General features: G+C 37.5%; 1 protein-coding gene across 1 annotated transcript in view; it reads right to left on the bottom strand.

The window, feature by feature from the left end:
* Positions 1 to 11,904, bottom strand: part of CRB1 (crumbs cell polarity complex component 1) — a 208,625-nt gene extending 196,721 nt beyond the window's left edge. Inside the window, exon 1 of the mRNA XM_047840392.1 lies at positions 11,835 to 11,904. Coding sequence (XP_047696348.1) covers positions 11,835 to 11,904 — 70 coding nt within the window. The remainder of the gene's footprint in view (positions 1 to 11,834) is intronic.
* Between the last annotated feature and the right edge of the window lie 10,526 nt (positions 11,905 to 22,430).

Below are 22,430 nucleotides of genomic sequence, written 5' to 3'. Positions count from 1 at the left end.
GAACCAGCTGTGTAATTAGGTGGTTGGAACTTTCAGCCCCATCACCTGATCCCTGGGGAAGGGAAAAGAACTGGAGGTTGATTTAATCAGCAATGGTCAATGATTTAATTGTTGTGACTATACAATGAAGCCTCAAGAAACCCTAACTGGAGGAGTTTGGAGAGCTTCCGGGTTACTAAACACGTGGAGGTTCCTGGAGAGGGCGCAAAACCTCTGCATCCTTTTCCACCTTCCATGTCTTGCCCTAGGCCTCTCTTCCATCTGTGCCAGAGTTGTATCCTTGTAGAGTAAATCACAATCTGGTAAGTAAACTGTTTTGTTTTTGGGTTTTTTTTCCTGAGTTCCGTAAGCCACTCTAGCAAATTACCAAACCTGAGAAAGTAGACGTGGGAACTTCTGATTCATAGCCAGTCTGTCAGAAGCACAAGTGACAACTGAACTTGCAATTGGTGTGTGAAGTGGGGGTGGTGGGGGGGGGGGTGGGCTTGGGAGACGGAGACCTTAACCTGTGCAGTTGGCACCGATCGCAGGTACATAGTATCAGAATTGAACTGAATTATGGGACGCCCAGCTGGTAGCCACAGAGAATCGGAGAATCACTTGGTGAGGGAAAACACACACAATTTGTGGACAGAAGGGTTGAAGTATTGGGTGTGAGTAAAGTAGTGAGTACAGGGAGAAACAGCTTTTCCTTTCAAGGTTCTAGTGATAAATCAAGATGAAGACACATAGGAATTTAAAACATACAAACTGGGTGTGCCATTCCCCAAATTTGAATTGAAATTAACATCAAACCATAATTTTACTAGGGCCAATTATTTCAGAGCAAGCTGGATTGTATTCCCTTTCAGAAAACATTTCTTTATATCACAAGACTAGTTTGACCTTTTGACCTAAATTTTCTATCTCTACATCTGGAAAGAATGCCCAGATCAATGCTTAGACATCTGACAATATCTCAAAGTGTGATTATTCTCTTAGACCACAATGTGTACCTTTATACCTCTGTCCACTCCACTGTAGTATGGATATTCTTGGAGAATAAAGGTCTTTTCTATAGTCAATACCTAACTCATATTTAATTGCTTAAAAAAAATATTTGTTGAAATGTTTGTCAATGTCATTTAAATCGTATGATTCATTATTCATTCACTTTAAATAATCACCCCCAATGGTTATTTAAATAAAGTTGTTTAGAAATATCTTCCTGCAGCCACTGGGTGGCTCAGTTGGTTGAGTGCCTGACTCAGTTTCGCTCCGTTCATGATTTCATGGTTCATGAGCTTGAGCCCAGCATCAGGCTCTGCACTGACAGTGTGGAGCTTGCTTAGGATTCTCTCTCCTCTTTCTCTACCTCACCCCTACTCACATGCACATGTTCTCTCTCTTTCTCTCAAAATAAATAAATTAATTAAAAATATATGTATTTAAAAAAAAAGAAAAGAAATATCTTCCTGGAAGTTGGAAACAAGAGAAAAATGAAGTAGACTATATTATTTGCTTCAAATATTTTCTGCCATAATACATCCCTGGTCCAATGACATCAGGCTTAGCCACACAACCTGCTTTGGACAGTGAAATGTGAGCCAAAGTGACGTAAGCCACCTACAAGCTAAAGATTTGAGAGACTTTACATGGTTCTACCATTGCTGTTTTCCCTCTGCCATGAAAACGCCATTTTCTGGAAAGGAATTTCCCCTTCCACTTGTGTGCCCAGATGAAAAAGACACATGAGGTTGCAATCAAACTGTACTGTGGAAACAAAATATAAATCTTTTTTGTTGTAAACCACTGAACTGTTGGGTCTGTTTGTTACTGTAGTGTAACCTAGCGAAAGCTAGTTCATAGGGGATGAGATTACTAAAAATACTCTTCTAAAACTCTAAGATTCAACCATTTAAAATTATCATGGAATCATCAAATGTAGATCTCAAAGAAAACTTGGTCATTATATAACCTAACCCCCCTCACTTTACAAATGAGCAATTAGAGACCTGTCGGCCTCAATGATGCATTCATGGACAGGCAACTAACTGTTGGACCAGGGCCTGAATCTGAATGTTCTGACCCTCCTTATTTAAAAATTGATGCTGACTGTAAATAATTACCCTTCAACTACATTTACGAGGAAGGATAACTAAAATTATAGAGATAGATGAAATCACAATGATTCGTTTACTGTGTGAAAAAGTTATTGCCGCTAACTCACAGTTGATTTTTCCAACAATGATACTTGATTTGCTAAGAACTATTTTCATTCTTTCTCCTTGTGCTCAACACTACAAATCTGAGGCCAGCTGACCAGGCCATTACTTGTTGAATAGACTTGGTCTCTGTGTGACGCAGACTGACCCGTACTGAGACTGAACCATAAACGCAACCTCATTAGCCGCCTGCTCTCACCAATTTGCCTAAAGTAGACTTATTTTAAAGGGTCACAGAATTTTGAATTTAGAGAAAAGAATTATTCAATAGGAATTATCAGGACAATTATGTAAAGTACCAAAAGGACTCCAGTGAGATTAACCTAGGTTACATAGGAGCAATTCCTGCCTCTACAGAAATTAGTCACAAGAGTGGGATAGCAGTTGAAACTGTAAACATGTTTAATTTGGAAAAGCTTTAAAGGTGAAATGGATACTTAGTTATCTAGGAATAATTAAAAAAAAATAAAAAGCTTCTGACTTGTAACATTTGCCAAAATCCCTGTGATGCGATTACTTCCGCCATTACTCATTGCCGGCTAGAGTGGTTTGGTGGAGGACTTGCAAAATCCAAAACGTTTGTTTACCTTGTGGCTATTGTGAGCTAGGGTGAGTAATAGAACCTGAAAGACCTGAGTTTAAATCTTTGTTTATCACCTCATAACTGTGTTTTAAATATTTCACATAAGCTTTCTTGGCCTTCAGTGTCCTAATTGGCTTAATAATAACTTGCTGTGTAGGGTCACTGTAAGAACAGACGCAGATAATAAACTGCTGACGCCTCTCCTGGTACTTTGCTCTATTTTGCTTAATCCACTCCAGCGGTGTTGAACACTTTGCAATAGCTCAGACACTATAGGCACATTCCTGCCTCAGGACCTTTGTACTTGGCTGTTTCTTTGCCAAAATATTATTCACCTACATATCCTTATGGCTTGCCTGCTCTCTGTCTCTCATCCTTTGCCTTTCTCCAAAGCACTTACCGCTAGCTCACAAGGACACATTGTGCTTGTTTATTGTGCTGGTTTTCGTCTCTTATTCCATTAAAATATAAACTTTACAATAGCATGGATTTTGGTCTCTTTGTTGACTACTGCATCCTCAGAGCCTAAAACAGTATCAACCATATAGACTTAAAAATATTTGTTGAATAAATGAAGTCATTGGATTTAAAAAAAACCTTTTAATATTTATTAATTATCCTATCTTGAGGCTAGCGACAACTAATCTTACCTTGATTTCCCTCTAGAACCAGTAAACTTGCTGTTGCACCCAGCCAAAACCATTCAGTTCTAGTCATGCCCATTCCTACCACAGTGTCCTTTTTCATTCTGTGCCCCTTTTATTGTTATTATTGGCTTGAATTTTCCATTTAATAGAGAACAAAGGAAAAGCTAGGGAGTATATGAAAACCTACCTAACACATTGCTGTAAAACTTTGGAGAAGTTGCTTCATTTTATTAAATTGGGAAAGAAATTCTAGAAGATTGATTTAAAAGTATTAACGTTGTCAACAAATAGGATCTAGGGGCACCTGGGTGGCTCTGTCGGTTAAACGTCTGGCTCTTGGTTTCAGCTCAGGTAATGGTCTCACAGTTTTGTGGGTTTGAGCCTTGTGTCGGGCTCTGCACTGACAGTGTGAAGTCTGTTTGGGATTCTCTCTCTCCCCCTCTCTCTCTCTGCTCCTCCCCCACTTGCACTGTCTCTGTCTCAAAATAAATAAACTTAAAAACAATAGGATCTAGAGCTAGATGACTGAGTTGCTTTCCTTCTCTAATTTCACTGTTATGCAAAAACATAAGAGGAAAATAAAGAAAGGCATGTTCGTAAACACAATAATGCGTGCAGAGTAATGTAATGTATAACCAGTGTTTTAAACCAATAATGGTAATATTTTGGTGCCCCAAATAACAAATACAGTTTCTGAAAGAGAAGCAAGTAAAGTAACAAACATTTATTTAGGTAAAAGAGCTAGGCTATTTGTCTCAAGAAAATATGGAAACACATTTATGCCCAATCCTAGTGCCACTCTCTATATTAGTCAGACTCTAACTTAATTTCATAGGGCAAATCCATGTAGGAGAAAATTTCTTTTTTTTTTTTCTTTTTTTAAACTGTTTATGAGAGAGAGCGAGAGAGAGAGAGAGAGAGAGACAGAGTGCAAGCAGGGGAGGGGCAGAGAGAGAGGGAGACACAGAATCTGAAGCAGGCTCCAGGCTTTGAACCATCAGCACAGAGCCTGACTCGGGGATTGAAATCACGAACTGTGAGATCATGACCTGAGCCGGTCAGAGGCTTAACTGACTGAGCCACCCAGGCGCCCCCTGTGGGAGAAAATTTCTGAGCACTCAATTCAAACCAAAAAGTTGACCATGTAGAAGGTGGGGATAGTGTCAAGAAAGATGAAAAAAAGAGCAAAATATGACCATACTGTATTGACCACTTGCCATATTTTAAAAATCCTTTTATAACTCAATTCACATATATGAAGTTACTTTCACCCAATAAAAGTGGAATTAATCAAGCAAGTTCATCATATATCAGAGTTTTACTCATAGTAGATACTATGGGATGAATTGTGTCTCCTGAGAAGGTATGTTGAAGCCCTAACTCCTAGGACCTCTAGTTGTGACTTTATTTGTAAATAAGGTCTTTGTAGATATAATCAAGGTGATATTATTAGGATGGGTCCTGATCCAATATGACTGATGGATGCCATTATAAGAAGAATAAAAGAGATACATATAGACAAAGGGAGAACAGCAAGTACTTAGAGATTGGAGTGATCAGCTGTAAAACCAAGGGATGCCGAGGACTAAAGACCACCACCAGATGCTAGGAAGAGGCAAGGAAGGATTTTACACAAGAGCCTGGGAGGGAGCATGGCCCTGCTGACACCTTGATTTCAGACTTCTGGCCTCCAAAACCATGAGAAAATACATTTCTGTTGGTTAAGCCACCGGGCTTATGGTACTTTGCTACAGCTGCCCAAGGAAATGAATACCCTAGCCCAAAACTGGAAGAACCCAAGATAACTTTCACTAGGTGGCTGAATAAACAAACTGGTACATCTATACAATGATAAAAAAAAAAAAGAAATGAGTCGAGTCACAAAAAGACATGCAGGACCTTAACTGAATATTGCAACTTGAAAGAAGCTAGTCTGAGTTTATGATTCCAGTTATATGGCATCCTGTAAAAGACAAAACTACAGACAATAAAATAATCAGTAGTTGCCTGGGGGTTGGGGCAGGAAGGAAGGGTCAAAAAAAGTAAAGCACGGGGAAGTTTTAGAGTAGTAAAACTATTTGTATAACACTGTAATGAATTGTCAAAACCTACAGAACTTAAGAGCACAATGGGAGAACCTTATTGCATGCAAATTTTAGAAATCATTTGGAAGGTCAGGGGATTCCAGGAAGGAATGTAGAGTGTGACACAACAATCTAGTTGCACTACAAATGTATGAAACAATCACACAGAAGGAGGTGAGGGAAAGGGCGCTGACGTAAGTAGCATTGGAAACAAGTAGAGTGTTAAGATTAAAGACAAAAGGAAATGTACATTAAGTACTGTACTCAAATTGATAGTTATTTCTACAGGATTGTGGGTTAAGAATCTGATGCTGCTATATACTTTATATACTTCTTAAACTGTATTTCCTGAATTTAAGTAAATGGATGGCAGATGGTAGAAACCAAATTTCTCACTGTTAGAGTGGGAATTTACAGATAAGCAAGGTGAGGAAGCTAGAATAATCCATGTGATAATAAAGTTAGAGGCATTAGCATTAACTCATATCTAACTTATTATGTACCAATGTACATAAAAGTATATTTATAAATAAATTGTATATAAATATATATGCAAATGTGTATATATGTGTATACATCTGTACACATGTGTTAATATATACACATTTACTTCTATGCTCTGCCAGCTAAGGTGGTCTAAACAAATGATACCCCAGTGGCAACAAGCATACCTTACATTTAGGTCTTGGTTTGTATTGTCATTCTCTAGTACAAAGGAACCAGGGCCTGTTGGAATAAGGGCTTAGGCTAGGGCTGCCACAGGAAACATATAAGATAAGTCTGGAACATCCTGTAGAGCCAGAAAAGTAAGGTAGTTTTCCAAAAGCACGTCATATGGACAGAGCTTAAGTTAAAAGAGGACAGGAACCGATGGAAAGAACTCTGAGTGGACAAAGCTGGGACATTTCAATAACAAAGTAGTATCAGATTATAGCCCAGAATATGTAGTTAATAACCATGAGACCATGCTGATATCAATAAATCTCTGAGGGGCACTTGGGTGGCTCAGTCAGTTGAGTGTCCGACTTTTGGTTTCAGCTCAGGTCGTGATCTCACGGTTTGTGAGTTCAAGTCCCGTGTTGGAATTCACACTGGTGGTGGCATAGAACCTGCTTGGGATTCTCTCTCTCTCCTTCTTTCTCGGCCCATCCCCTGCTCTCTCTCTCAAAATAAATAAATTTAAAAATAAATATTTGAATAAATGTTTGGATAAATAAATGGAGAAAAAGAATCAAATCTCCCATGCAAAGGAATCCCAAATAATTTATGTCGATATTCTGCCCTCCAAGATGGGGAGCAGAATTCCCCACTCATTAGGTGTGGGCTCTGCATAGTGATGTCCTTCCTAAGAGTACGGACAAATACCACCTCCCAGGTGATGAAGGTCAATATCGACAGTCAGAAATCATGTTGATTGTACATATCCTTGATATGATGTAATGAGAATGATGCTTTAACTCTGTGGTCTTCCTGTCAATGACCAATAATTCCAGTCTTACCATGAGAAAAATATCAAGTAAATTCCAATACTGGAGGATCCTATAAAATACCTAATGCCTTAAGAATTGTCAAGGTCATCAGAAATAAGTAAGGCCCAAGGAACTGCCGCTGCCTGGAGGAACCTAAGGATACAGGACAACTAAATGAAACTAGTATTTTGGATGGGATACCAGAATAAAAACAAAAGATATCAGATAAAATCTAAGGAAATCTGAATCAACCATGGACTTTAGTTAATAATATGAATACTGGTTTATTAATTGCTGCAAATCAACCATACAGAAGTAAGAAGTTAAGGAGAGTTTGGGAAACTAGGTGTGGGATACAGGGGACCCCTCTGTATCATTCCTTCAATATTTCTGTGAACTTAAAATTATCCTAAAATAATAGAATCAAAAAAATAATAAAGTCTATTATAAAAAAGTTAAACAATGTAAGAATTTTAAAAACCAGGCAAAAGTGTCACGAAAACAGAAGCTATTCAACTCTTATAGCAAATGTTATAAAAATTCCATCATTAACTTATTTATTTAATGACTATTCCATGAGTGACTACCCTGAGTTAACTCAGTTGCCTCCCACTGATTTAGGATGTACAGTTTGCAAAACACCCATGATTCCTAGAGTCATGTATTACAATCTGATAACTAAAAAAGAAATAAATCAACACAAAAATGATAATTCCAAACTTTGATACCATACAAGATAAATACAAACTTCAATGTAAGAACAGATCACAAAGCTTAAGCGAGTATGAGCAAAGATGGTGTGAATGGGGAAGAGTTACATTCTTAATTTCATTTTCTAAAAGGAGAAAATTGGGCTTCTTGGATTTCCTATAAATTAGCAGTGAAATTTAAAGGAGACCTAAGAACTGGGGCACCTGGGTGGCTCAGTCAGTTGGGTGCCGACTTCAGCTCAGGTCATGATCTCCCGGTTCCTGAGCCCATGAATTCCAGCCCCAGATCGGGCTCTGTGCTGACAGCTCAGGGCCTGGAGCCTGCTTCAAGTTCTGTGTCTCCCTCTCTCTCTGCACCTCCCCCACTCATACTCTGTCTCTCTCTCTCTCTCTCTCAAAAATAAATACACATTTTTAAAAAATAAAGGAGGACTAAGAACTGATTTTTCTTGTCCACTAGAATTTCAAAATATGATATTGTAATACCATTAATAATTTTTGAAAATCACCAAAAATGAACAAAGAATGCAATTCTCCCCCAAAATATGATTCCCCTAGAAGCTAAAATTAATTCTGCTATATTATTTAGGGAACAGTGAGTAATCTTCATGAAGTAGTGACTATTTTATTATAAGCTGACAAGATAATAAGTTTATGAAGAAGAAGATATATCTTTTTCTCTAATAATTATGTAGGCAATTTATAACATGTTGTTGCAAAGCTGTTAACTAGCACAGTGAATACCAAACTTTTAAATGTCTCTACACGTGCAGAATTTAAAAAAGAGTAGGCAATTACTCCCTAATGAATAATACCAACCTCTGACCTCAAGTATTTCATGATAATGACATTAAGATTGGATAAATCAGACCATATCTTTATAGATTCTATTTGTTCTTTATACTTGAGATAGATTGAAAGGAAAATATTCTTTAAAATAACTCTATTCAGAGGTGCCTGGGTGGCTTAGTCAGTTAAGCGTCTAGCTGCAGCTCATGTCTGATCTTGCAGTTCATGAGTTCTAGCCCCGCGACGGGCTCTGTGCTGACAGCTCAGTTTTGGATTCTGTCTCCCTCTCTCTCTGCTCCTCCCCACTCACGCTCTGTCTTTCTCTCCTTCAAAAATAAATAAACATTAAAATAACTCTATTCAAATTCAGTTACTTAATAATTGCTGAGGGCTTCTAGAAGACTGGATAGCACCCCCAAAGTCATTGAAGTTATTTAAATAGCTTTAATAATAGTTCTGTCAAACCACATTTTATTTACATTCTTGACCGCGCTTTGAAGTTGGTTTAAAACAATTACTTTTAAATTAATCTAAATGTGGCATTTGCATAGGAAATATTCAATTTGCCTCAAAATATATAAAAGATTAGTGAAATATTGCTACAAATGACTTTTCTGATTCATAGTTGCTTCATTGTAGTAGTTTCTTTAAAGCCCTTCATAACAGATTCATATATCAAGGTTGCACAGAGAATTATTACAAGGTGCTCTCATTATTTAAAGGAACCCCCAATAATGGACTATAGAAAAATCTCCCTCCAATAAAATTCTCTCTTGACACATCAGAAGCAAAAAATGATAGCTCTTTGTAAATTATTATAATTCGTTTGATTCCATACATGAGAACCAGTTTTGCAAATTGTGGAACATATAAGAAAACAACCGGGAGAATAATAGGAAATTCATTGCAACTCCATGTATAGGGGAATATCTACATGCTCAGGAAGAGGAGGTGAATGTCACTTCAGGAACCCTGCACTAATACTCTTCATGTCCCACTTGCTCCTCAAGAAGGAGATAAAGAGCATTGGACACTGGACAAACAATATAAATGACATGCCCCTGGTAGGCAAGCAAGGTACCACTTTTATAAAAATACATATATATATAATATAACATATTATATTAGATATATAATATAATATAATATAATATAATATATGTGTATATATATATGCATATATATACATATATATATAGTTTGGAGCCAAAGGTGACTCTTTTCCCTCAAACTCAAGAAAATATATTTCAAAATTCAAAAGGAGGAATCATTGATTCATTCAACAAATATGCACCTAATAACTAAGATTTTCTGTGTGTTTATTATATCGGGAGTGTTAAGCCTCTTCCACATTATCCTTTCAAGGGAATCCCTAAATTTAAGCTAAGAGCACAGAAGGCAGAGCCAGACCATTGGATTCTAGTCCAATGTTCTCCATTCACTAGCACTCGCCTTGGGCAAGTGAATAAACTTGAATGTGCCTCAGGTGCTTCAGCTATGAAAAGGAATCAATGACAAATTCTACTTGATAGCTAGGTTAAGTATGTTAAATGGGAATAATTCTTGGAAGGCTTATATTGCTTACCTTCTCTCCTAAAGAATCCCTTTGAGGAGAGAGAGATGTTTATATTTTTACAATTTTAAGGATTCCTAGCATCATGATGTTCTCAGTAAAGTTTTCAAGAAAGATTTATTGGGTCGTGCAGAACTGGTGAACACCTGGATTCGAAATAAGGAGCTTGATCAATTACAGGCTCCTAGGATCCACCCAGACATACTAAATGTCTGGGGCTGTTCTCGAGACTCAACAAACATTTCAGCTCTCTGATGTGCACCAAAGGCTGAGATATACTGATATAGCCATCTGAGGCTTGCTCTCTTATTCTATAAAATGTGGATGATTTTAATAGTATCTATTTGTATAGTTGTAAGAAATAAATGGAATATAGCACATATAAAATGCCAGCACATTAGACACTTCTAATAGAAGGTAGTGTTTTGTTCATTTGGCTGAAATATTTTCAAGAGTACCAAGAGATGCTATAAAATGTACTGTAAACTCACTTCACCTTGCATTTTATGTCTTATTTCTTTTGCTCCCTTTCTTCTCCCACCTGTACATCTCACCATACCATTTCTCTTCCTCACTTCCTATTGTATGGAGCCCATTTGAAGTTTCAAGAAGGATGAATTAACTATTTAAATAACAACTCTTTTCAACAAATACATTGCCAAAAAACAAAAACAAAAACAATCCGTGTGTGTGTGTGTGTGTGTGTGTGTGTGTGTGTGTGCGCGCCCGCACATGTGTGCTGTGTATTGCAATCACGTAAATTTCACTGTTTATTTATTTAAAGTTTGACTTGAATTTTCTGTAATTACCCTCAGCTACCTACCTATAGAATCTACTCCTACTTTCACCCAACCTCTCATATATGCTCAGATGGAAACAGTGTAAGTAACAATCTCACGGGCGCAGCTACGGAAGGTGACCCAGATTACACAACGCTGGGCATTAATGCCAAGTCGTCTTGTTCAGTGGCAGCTGCTCTATGCTTTGCCTTATTGATATTCAGATTCAACAGACACAAATCACACAGCCCTTTTGACAAGCACACACTCTGCCTGTCTTCATTTGAAATGTATTCAATAGCTACTGTCCTCCATAAACACACAGCTGAGGCCATTCAGTCTCCTTTGACTTGCCATACTGTGATACATCTGACAAGATTACCCCAGAAACATTACGTCTGTTTTTATTTGGGGAATGTCTGTGGAATATAATATCTTCATTTATAGAACAGAACCACACAATAGAAAGGAAGCCCATTTCTCTCTGGCAAGAGATGCTTTGAACCATTATCCTTTGGGAAAAATTGAGATGATCCCCTTGATTAGGAGAGCAAATGTGTCAATACAAAGTTCTTTAAAAGTGAACATAAATACAGAGTATCGGGAATGAACTGCAATATAGCTTATGGTGAACTTCGTTTTAAAGTATACAATCATAAAGTGCCAAATCTGTTTTGTAAAAGGTGTAACCACAGCAAAATATCTTCTTTGCTGTGTAACCATTTCAGCCCCCTGCTCGCCACCACTCAAAGGGTTAACTCAAAGGGTTAAAAAAGAACATTTTCTGTATCTAGTTATTAGAAATCATAGAATCGGAATATTACTCACACTGGTACCAATGACTTGTTTAACACAGGACACCTGCTTACGTCAAATTCTTTGTGCTTCTTTTTTAAGTGTTGTATTCTGTAGAACATGCAACATTAACAACTATTTGCTAGAGACATTTAAGAGTCAGGAAAAGTGCCAAAAGTTTGATAAATGGAAAAGTCTTACTTCTTATGTAGGTGAGCAGTGAGAAACTGAGGTAGAAGATGAGCAGGTAGTTAATTTTCTTAAGTGCCATGGTCTTATTAAGAGGACATGCTCTGATGTGTTGCTGGTGATCTGTCCGAGTCCGCTGGTGACCCCTGTTTGACTCAGAAAGGAGCGGGTGCCCCAGAGTCTCCTGATGCCATCCCTGCCTCTGCCTCTCTTACAGCTACTTCCCGGGAAACACAGGGACTTCAATTCAAAAAGCTGTTGTGCTTCTAAGCATCTTACACTGGAGGATGGGGTGAGATTTCAAACCTGGTGCAGATTTTTTTCATGCTGGACTGGATTCATCTACCCCCTCAGGTCTTTTCTCATGGTTTTCTTCCATTGTTTTTGTTTTGGAAGATTGCTTTAGACCATTCTAGAGTATAGTTTGATAGATATACAGATGATAGATGACAGACACATGTAAAAATTATTTTTCTTCTCATTTTCTTTCTTTTTAAATAATGATATCATACTGTGTATATCATCACGCAGCTTGCTTTTCTCACTCAGCAATATGTCTCAGATGTTTTGACACATTATAAAATCTATTTAGTTCACACTTTTTAATGCCACGTGGCATTCCATACTATGGATGTACCAAACCATAGTTGTTGTTTTTTCTTAACATATATTGTACCACAGCTTATTTATCCTTTTACGGGCATCAGTGATGTTTCCAATTTTCTTCATACAAATAATAGTTCAATAAGAATCATTTTACACACTTGCTTGTACAAATGCAGAAGAGTTTAAAAAAAAGAATTTCTCTAGAGTAAATGCCAAAAAAGTAGAAATTGGTGGTTTTACATTCATTTTTTAGTTTAGCAGATACTTCACAAAATTTCAACTCTTCTCAGCTGTGTGTGCAGGAAGCTATTTCTCCATACTTCCCTCAACATTTGGTAATAGCAAAGGGCAAAAGATATGTCTAAATTTCAGTGGAAAGGGGAGCACATATATAGACACGATCGGCCATTTGTTAATCATTTTTGAAGGTGGCTATTGGTACGTAGAGGTTCATCATACTATTTATTCTGCTTTTGTACAGATTTTTAGAATTAATAGTAAAAATTGGCATTTTTAATTTGCATATTTTTCATATCGGAAAGATTGAGCATCTTTTTGACATTTCTATTTTCAGTGACTTGCAACTCATGTTGTTCACTTTCCTATTAGTTTTGTTTTTCATTTTATTGATATAGTTGTAGCATTTCTTTATAAATGTTGGATCTTGATTCTTGGTCAGCAGTAAGGATGGAAAATACTTGCTCCCAATAGCTTATCTTTTAAATTTTTTATAGGTTTTCTTCATAAAGTTTTAACTTTTTATTTAAAAATGTAGTGTCTTATACACATTTACTTATTTTATGACTGTGATTTTTATCTTATTGAAGAAAGCTTTTCTGCTGAAGACTCGCTAACATAGGATCTGGTGTTTTATTCCAAGTTATCTTAATTTTTTTTCAATATATGAAATTTATTGTCAAATTGGTTTCCATACAACACCCAGTGCTCATCCCAAATTATCTTAATTTTTAAAGTAAGTTTATTAAAAAAAATTTTAAGCTTTGTAACTTTAATCCATATGGGGCATACTTTTATGAATTGTGTAACTTGTGGGTCTAAATTTATTTCCAAATGGATAGCCAGTGGTCAAAAACAATTCCCTGTGGATTTCAAATTTGAAATCCTGTATAAAATTCCAAGCTATATATGAATCTATTTTGGTTCATTAATTTTTTTTGTATATTTCTTTGCAAGTGAATGTAGTTGAAGTTTAAGTTGGGTATCTGGTATGGTAAGCCTAATTGAATCTTCCTTTTTCAAGTTTTGCCTTCTCTTACACAGTTTCTCTTCCAGATTAACTTTATAAGCAATTTGTCAATCTCCACTGAATAACTCCTATTTGGATTTTAATGAGGATTGCATTCATTATATAACTTAATATGGGGATAACATATTTACAATGTCGAATCTTCCCATACCTGAATAATCACACAATATGTAATACATATTGAGTCACCATTCTAGGTCAGACCCTTTCTAAGGCCTTTGTATGCATTCTCTCATTTAATCTCCACCATAACACTATGAGGTAGGTTCTGATTTTTTCTAGTATGCAGATGATAAAAACACAATTACTGAGTGTAATTTGTCTCAGTAATTTGTCTCAGATGTCAGAGCCTGATGAAGGGTGTCCCTTTGCAAGGGAAGAGAATAAAATAAGAAAGGGAGAAAACCAACAGCCACACTCTAGAGAACACCAATACTCCAGTACTTAATGATAAGAGGATAATAAGTCAGAGGTTGAAGAGGAAGAATGAGAAGAATGTGTTATAATGGTAACAAAGAGAGGACAGTGGCAGGGGGTGGGGGGGGGGGTGTGCACCTTGGTGGTTCAGTTAAGTGTCCAACTCTTTGGCTTGGGTCTTGATCTCACAGTTAGTGAGTTTGAGCCCCTCATCAGGCTCTGTGCTGACAGCTCAGAGCCTGGAGCCTTCTTTGGATTCTGTGTGTGTCTTTCTCTCTCTCTCTTCCCCCTGCACCCCGCTCACACTCTCTTTCTCTCAAAAATGAGTAAACTAAAAAAAAAAAATTAAAAAAAAAAAGAGAGGACAGAGGATCAGGAAGAAGAGTCATAGACAATGAAAATGCTGCTGGAAAGTTGTTTGATAAGTGTCAAAAATTGTCAGTTGGATTTGGCAGTAAGATTTGTGAGAAGACTGTCAATGAAGCATTGGAACAGAATTCAAATTTCAGGGGCACCTGGGTGGCTCAGTCAGTTAAGCATGTGACACTTGACTCAGCTCCAGTCATGATCTCATGGTTTGTGAGTTTGGGCCCCACATTGGGCTCTGTGCTGACAGCATGGTACCTGCCTGGGATTCTCTGTCTCCCTTTCTCTCTGCCCCTCCCCCATTTGCGCATGCTCTCTCTCTCTCTCTCTCTCTCTCTCTCAAAATAAACAGATAAAAAATAAAAAGCTTAAAAAGGGGATTCAAATTTCAGTTATTTTTATGAATGCTTTGAAGGTTAGAAAATAGACACAGTGAATGCAAACTACACTTTCCAAAAAACTTAGTTGTGAGGAAAACATAGGGTGGGAGAGGCAAAGTTAAAAACAGATGCACGTATGGCAAAAGTTTTGTTCTTTTTAATACTGAAATGCATGAGAAATATGGGAAGAACCAGTGAAGTTAAAGATATGGAAAACATGAGGGATACTTAATGGAGCAAGCCTCCTGAGGAGGTGGGGAAAAGAGATTTCAAATGAGAGTAGTAAGCCTCAAACAGAAGAAAATACGACATTAAGTACTTAAGGAGTAAGAATTGAAGACTCCCTGAAAATAGAAAGGCAGTAAGTCATCTACCAGGTATAATAACAGCAGCAAGGGAAGGGTGTCACTGAATTGCAGTCTCATTCATTGGTAATGCTGCTAATAAATGCACGGGCATGATCTTCCCAGCAGAAAAAGGAGTGCCAGTGTAGAAGCATCGCTGGCCAACCATGGGATTACCCTAGGGACAGGAGTTTTCAGAGTGGAAGGGTAAGTGAGGGAGGGACTCACAAGTGGTTGTGAGAGACAATGGGTACTGAACTGTGTAATGAGGAAAGTGATTAACAGACAGGAAGGAAATAAGGTCCCATTGGATTGGTGGTGTTGATATGATAGAGGAACAGATGATACAGAACTTGAGGTTGAATTTAGGCAACGGGACATTGACGTCTGTAAATATAAAACAGAATGCTGATCAGACTTGATCTAGGTTATATTGGAAACAATTGGTAGAAATTATAAGAAAATAGATTTGGGGTTAGCCTCAGAAAACTGTAAAACAATCAGCTGTTTAATAAAGTTCACCTTGACACGCAGGTATTCAAGCAGTTTATGACCAATTGGGAGGGGAACCAAGCACAGCTTTCTCCACAAAGACTTCCGACATGCCTCCCAAATCTTTTTAATTCTATTTCTGTGACCTGTGAGGAAGTAGAATATAGAGAGTGAGAAAAGTAGTTTTCTCTTGCTTAGAGAAAATAAAAAATTATATATTAAAAATTTCCTCAGGGCGCCTGGGTTGCTCAGTCAGTTACACGTCTGACTCTTAATTTTGGCTCAGGTTATGATCTCATGGTTCATGAGTTCCAGCCCTGCATCAGGCTCTGTGCTGACAGTGCAGAGCCTGCTTAGGATTCTCTCTCCTCCTCTCCCTCTGCTCCTCCCCCACTTAAAATAAATAAACATTAAAAAAAAATTCCTCAAAAGCATTACAATCTCTTTCTAGTTAGCTTTACACTACCGGAGCACTTTTGCTTCTAGATTTCATTTGTATATCCTTAACAAAATATAACAATTCTTAAATTTTGGAATCAATGGACATTTCCTGGTACATGTGTTTCTGCTCTGTATGAATTCCCTTTTCCTGGATCTGATAAGATCTTGTCATTTGAAAATAATGTTGAATATAGGTCTCAAATAACATAAATATTTTTAAATGGCCAATATTTCTTCCAGATGGTTGATAAATATGCCAAATGGCCTAGGACAATTTTAGATGTAATATCTAATTCTATAAATAATTTTAATGTCATACATTGTAAGAAGATAAATAGAGTTTGATGATTATCTTAACACTGGGTTTTGATAAAATACCGACAGGAGATTTTTGTACTCGCTTCATTTTAACCCTATTGTTATTATTCTATTTTGGATTCCTACATTCTAATATTTTCATTTTGCATTCTTTTTGTTTATGCAAATGATCTCTGTTATATTTGGGTTGATGAAGATTTCAGTAATATTCTTCCCAAAAAATCAATTATTTTCGTAAGTGAAGGTTATTGGTAAACATCATCCAAAAATAAATTTCAATCAAGGGTTTAAAATCTGTTTATTCAAAGAGCTGGAGGTACATTTTAATCCAGAGAAATCTTTTAACCTTGACTCTTCCATTCATTGTATTTTCTGATTATATACTACCAATGTTTATAATGTCATTTTCCAATAGTGTTGACTTAGTTAAAGACTGTTCCATTTGTTTTTAAACTTTGTTTCAGATTTGGAAAAGTTGTAGACTATAAAAACAAAAAAGAAAGCTAGATTTCATGAACAGATTTTAGTTGCTGGTTCATTTTCTTATTCAACTAAATAAAATAAGCATTAATTTAATATAGGCATTATCTGTAGTCCATATAAGTAGATATCTGTTTCTTACAAGTATAAGAGAAATAATATAAAGGGAAACAAGACACTCTATTATAAATACTGAACCAGGAGTACCTAGTACAAATGCTAGGGCTTTCTCTTTTACACCATCATAACCCCACAGGGAGTCAAGGACCCCACCCTCTGTTTGGGGAAACCTTCCAAGCAACCTGGTCTTTTTTTTTTTTTTTTTACTTTTTTTTTCCAACGTTTTTTATTTATTTTTGGGACAGAGAGAGACAGAGCATGAACGGGGGAGGGGCAGAGAGAGGGAGACACAGAATCGGAAACAGGCTCCAGGCTCCGAGCCATCAGCCCAGAGCCTGACGCGGGGCTGGAACTCACGGACCGCGAGATCGTGACCTGGCTGAAGTCGGACGCTTAACCGACTGCGCCACCCAGGCGCCCTGCAACCTGGTCTTTTAACAACAAGGATTTGAGGATACATGGGGCAATTAGGACAAGTGTAGACCAGGCCTGCATCAGGGCCTGTGATCCACAGTCCCTAAGCAATTGTAAGAGAAAGGTCTTCTATAATAACCAGGAAAAACATCTGGCCACTTCTTTCACACGATTGATGATATATGTTCAGAAAAATGGAGAAGGATGATTTCAGGCATTGGTTCAACATCCCAGATCTCTCTGGTGCTTAGCCATAGTCTTGCCAAGCCAACTCATCTATTTCTAATCTACCCCCACCTCTCCCACCCTCAACCAGGTCCAACTTACTCTTTTGTCTCCTGTCACTGACTTCTCCAGAGTCAAGCTCTATTACCCTCTCTCTATTACTCCAGACCAGTTGACCCTCATCTAATAAACCCCTAAGGTGGATGCTGAGTCCCATATTTTACAAAGCCAAACATACTACAAATACAAAAATATATATATTGATCAAGGAAAGGAACAAAAAGCACAAATAAAATTATAAATAAAAAGAGAGATTTAATGATTAAAAGAGAGGAAAGGTGTTAAATTGTAAGAGATTGCTTTTTATAATTCTATGTAAATAAATATGGAAATCTAGACTCAGTGCATAATTTTGTAGAAAGATACATATTACCAGGTCTGAACCCAACACAACAAACACAACAAAATAACTGAACAAAATACTGAACACAACAAAATAATGCTTTTAGTGTGTGACTTAGGAAGCAAGGGACAATTAAGGAAAATACCACTTTATATATTTTCCCATCCTTTTCTGTCTCTCATGTACCTCTTTCCTCGCTTCTTTGGCTCTGGGATTAAACCTGCAATAAAACATTGGCACTCAAGCCTTGCATCATTGTAGGAAATCCAAGCAAAGACACACAAACACATAACATGTTTAAAAGACACTGTTTTAAAATGCAAGTTTTATTATTATTCAGGTATGACGAGGCCAAAAGATTAGTAGATAATTGCCCCTGAAAAGATAGTTTGTTATTCACAGTGCCCAAGAGGAAGGGAATACCAGGCTATGCAGAGACACACGGGGAAACACCATGGTCAGTCAAGAGGCAGAAGGAGAGGGAGGAAAATGTGGGCAAAAGCCTTTATTGTGATTTCTGCAGGAAGGAATAGGTGAGAAGAGTGTTAATGTGAATAATTTTTGCAGGCTCTAGGCTTTAGAGGCTGTCTCTAGTCTGATACCTAGCCCAGGTTGTCTGATACCTGATACCTGATTTGGGCAAAAGAATAGTGGTCTGGAGTATGAGTCTGATAAAGGAAGTGGTGGGGGTGTGTGCTCTGAATTAATTAGTTCACATGGGAGAGGCATGCTTGCAGGGGAGTCTCATGTCTCTAGGAATTGGATAGTCCTGGGAAGGATAGTCTCTCAGTCTCTCCAAGGTCAGAAAAAGGTCCCAGACGTCAAAGCATTGGATATACAGAAAATAAAAAAAGTGTGATTAATTGAGGCACTCAGTAACATCCAAAATACTGGACAAAGTTGAAATTTCAAAATGTCATGTAGAATGTTTATAAAGAATATATTTCCTGTAGAATATATAACCATAATTTAAATAATAGTTATAGTTGATAGGTGATAGATAGATAGATGATAGATAGATAGATAGATAGATAGATAGAAGATAGCAATTCAGCTTCTATGCTTTAAAAAGACCATTATGAACTTTTATGAACTTCAAGAATGCACTGCATCAATACACTAGTTATCACAATCACACATTAAATATGGAAGACAAATGGTTCATGCAATAGTTTGGGAAGAGTAAATGCCTTTAGTTCATCCTAGTTACAATCTCGTTTTTAGTTCATGATGAAGTCTTTGTTTGCACTGACATTAATCTGGACTTGATTTATACAAAACAGTCTCCTTATTACTAACCTGATCCTTTTCACTAATCCAACAGATATGCTTTAAAAAAAAATTGAGGGGCGCCTGGGTGGCGCAGTCGGTTAAGCGTCCGACTTCATCCAGGTCACGATCTCGCGGTCCGGGAGTTCGAGCCCCGCGTCGGGCTCTGGGCTGATGGCTCAGAGCCTGGAGCCTGTTTCCGATTCTGTGTCTCCCTCTCTCTCTGCCCCTCCCCCGTTCATGCTCTGTCTCTCTCTGTCCCCAAAAAAATAAACGTTGAAAAAAAAATTAAAAAAAAAATTGAACATTGACTACCTGGCTCAAAATTACTGCTCTCATAGAAGTAGGAAAAAATAATAAAAATAAATAAATACATGATAAATATATTTCAGGTGGTAAGCCCTACTAGAAAAAAATTAACTGGGATATGAGGAACATCATGTGCTAGGGAGGTAGAGGATTACTATTTTATGGAAAGTGATCAAAGAAAACCTGCTGATAGGTGGGATGATCATAAACCTGAGGAAATAGAGGAATAAGCCATGTGGCTTGCTTTGGGAAGTAATCCTATCCCTAACCCTAATGCTTTAGGAGGTAGGGATATCAACAAGGGCACCTGAGTTGAGAGCATGCTTGATGGGTTTGAGGAACAGCAAGGAGGTCACTTGGTTGCTGAATGAGCAAGGAGAATGGTTGAAGATGTCGGAAAGGGAAGAAGAAACTGGTTCTTGGAAGACGTTTAAGCCATGGTAAATGTTTGGCTTTGACTCTGAGTGAAATGTGGAGTTGTTTCAGGGTTTTGAACAAAACAGTAGTAACAGGATCAGACATTTAATTTAAAAGATTATTCTGGCAGCCATGTGGATAACAGGCAATAGGGCAGGATGGACGCTGGGAGACCAGTTAGTGAGTTATTGAATAACCCAGGCAAGAACTGGTGGTGGTGACCAAGGTGGTGACCAAGGTGATAATGGTGGAGGTGAAAACTGGTCAGATTCTGAATATACTTTGAAGGCAATGCCAATATGATTTTTTTGATGAGTAGAATGTGGTATGAGAGAAAGAGTGAATAAACATAACTCAAAGATGTTTGGCTTGTGTAACTTAAAGATGAAGTTATCTTTTTTTTTTTTTTTTGAGGTGGAGGAGGATATAAAAAATGAGAATTTTATGAGGAGGAAGAAGCAAGGATACAGACTTAGGCATGTTAATTTTTGAGAAGTCTGTTAGACACACAAATAGGTATGTCAAATGTATACTTACATAGGTAAGTCTGGAGCCCATGAGAGAAGTCTGCATAATGATGGCTCTGACGCTAGTTGGAGAGATGATGACACTTAAGGAGTAAAAAGTAAACTACAAGAAAAGTGACTAGGACTAACCCATCAGGCTCACCTATATTGGTGGATCTGGGAGAAGACCAAAAAGAACCAGCCCCAGTGGGTAGAAGAAGAATCCAGAGAAGATGGTTTCTAAGAAGGCCAATAAACTATTTTGCCAAAAACAGAGTGATTAATTGGGTAATCTACTACTGCTAAGTGAAATGAAAGGACAACTGAAAGCTGTTAGTTTAGTGACATGCAAGTCATCGATAACTTCAACATGAGAAATTGCAGTGCATTCAAGAGAAAATGCAAGGAGAGAAAATGCAAATAGTTTTGTTGGGAGGGAGAACAAAAAATTCATGTATAGCTGTGGTGTAAGAGATAGATGCATCCATATACACTCATACAATACACACATATTACTGAGTATACATGAACACTAAGGGAATGATCCAGCAGACTGTGAAATTGCTGACATCTTCCCACTCTCCTTCTACTACCCAGAACAACTAAAGAAAAGGAGGTTTTTTCATGATCTGTATTTTTAAGGCTTAGTCCAAACCTGTGCTAGATACTCATGCAGTATTAGACTGAATCACCCAGTAAACCTGCTTTATCAACTCCATTCCAATCTTTCAGACGTGGGTGTGGCTTTGTTTTGAAAGGGAAAGTATGCATTAAGTACAGGCCTCTCCATTTGCTTTGTACACTTGGGAGGTTCTGCCCTGTGTATAGAATCCTTCCTGGCTTTTTAATTCTTTTAAGCACAAATGGTTTAATAGTTAATATTCTACGCCAATATGCTTGGAGGTCTCTGGACAGAAAGGTTTATTGAAACCAAATACCATTACAGGGACAGCATTAAGCTCTTTGCCACATGCTCATAGCTCTTTTGATGTTTGCCATATTTTGGCTTTTCTATAAAATTGTCATTTTAATGTTCAGTATTTCAAACAATAACATATAATACCAAACAAAATAGAAATGAAAATGAGATTGTCTTTTATACGTTGACAGTAACTGAATTAAAGGAATGTTGATTTTAGGCAGTTAATGATGACAATTTATCAACTGCTTATTAAGTTGGTGCTTCCTATATGGCAGATTTTGTGCTACCTGAAAGATTCAAAGATTAATTTTAAAAATAGCCTCTGCCTTTGTTTAGTGAGAAAGATGAGGAAACAAAAGCATTTAATACAATAACTTTAATTTATTGGTTACTTCATAAGTTCCAGTGACGATTGTAAATGTGTTCAAGAATTTATTTAATCTTTACAATAACCTTAAAGTACAGGTACAATTGGTACTTTTATTTAATCAAGGATAAAAATGAAACACTGAGAGTTTAGGGACACCTGGGTGGCCCAGTCAGTTGAGCCACCAACTTTTGATTTTGGCTCATGTCACGATCTCACCTTTGAGAGATCTCACTGTTGAGAGATTGAGCACCTAGTCAGCTTCACACTGGGTGTGGAGCCTGCTTAAGGTTCTCTCTCTCCCTCTTCCTCTGCCCCTCCCCCACTTGTGTGTGTGTGTGTGTGTGTGTGTGTGTGTGTGTGTCCGTGTGCGCGCATGCACTCTCTCAAAAAATAAAATAAAACATAGTTTAAATAACTTGCACAAGTCCACACAACTCACAAGGGGTGGAGCTCTTACTCCCGTTAAAGAGGCAGGAATAGCCTTGTGGCCCATGCTGCCTCCAGTATAATGTGTTACATATCAAATAAAAGAGGTACAGAAG

Source organism: Prionailurus viverrinus, chromosome F1 (assembly GCF_022837055.1).
Source record: "Prionailurus viverrinus isolate Anna chromosome F1, UM_Priviv_1.0, whole genome shotgun sequence".
NCBI classification, from domain to species: domain Eukaryota; kingdom Metazoa; phylum Chordata; class Mammalia; order Carnivora; family Felidae; genus Prionailurus; species Prionailurus viverrinus.
The sequence above is the reverse complement of the archived record's forward strand: the minus strand, read 5'-3'. Positions and strand labels throughout refer to the sequence as shown.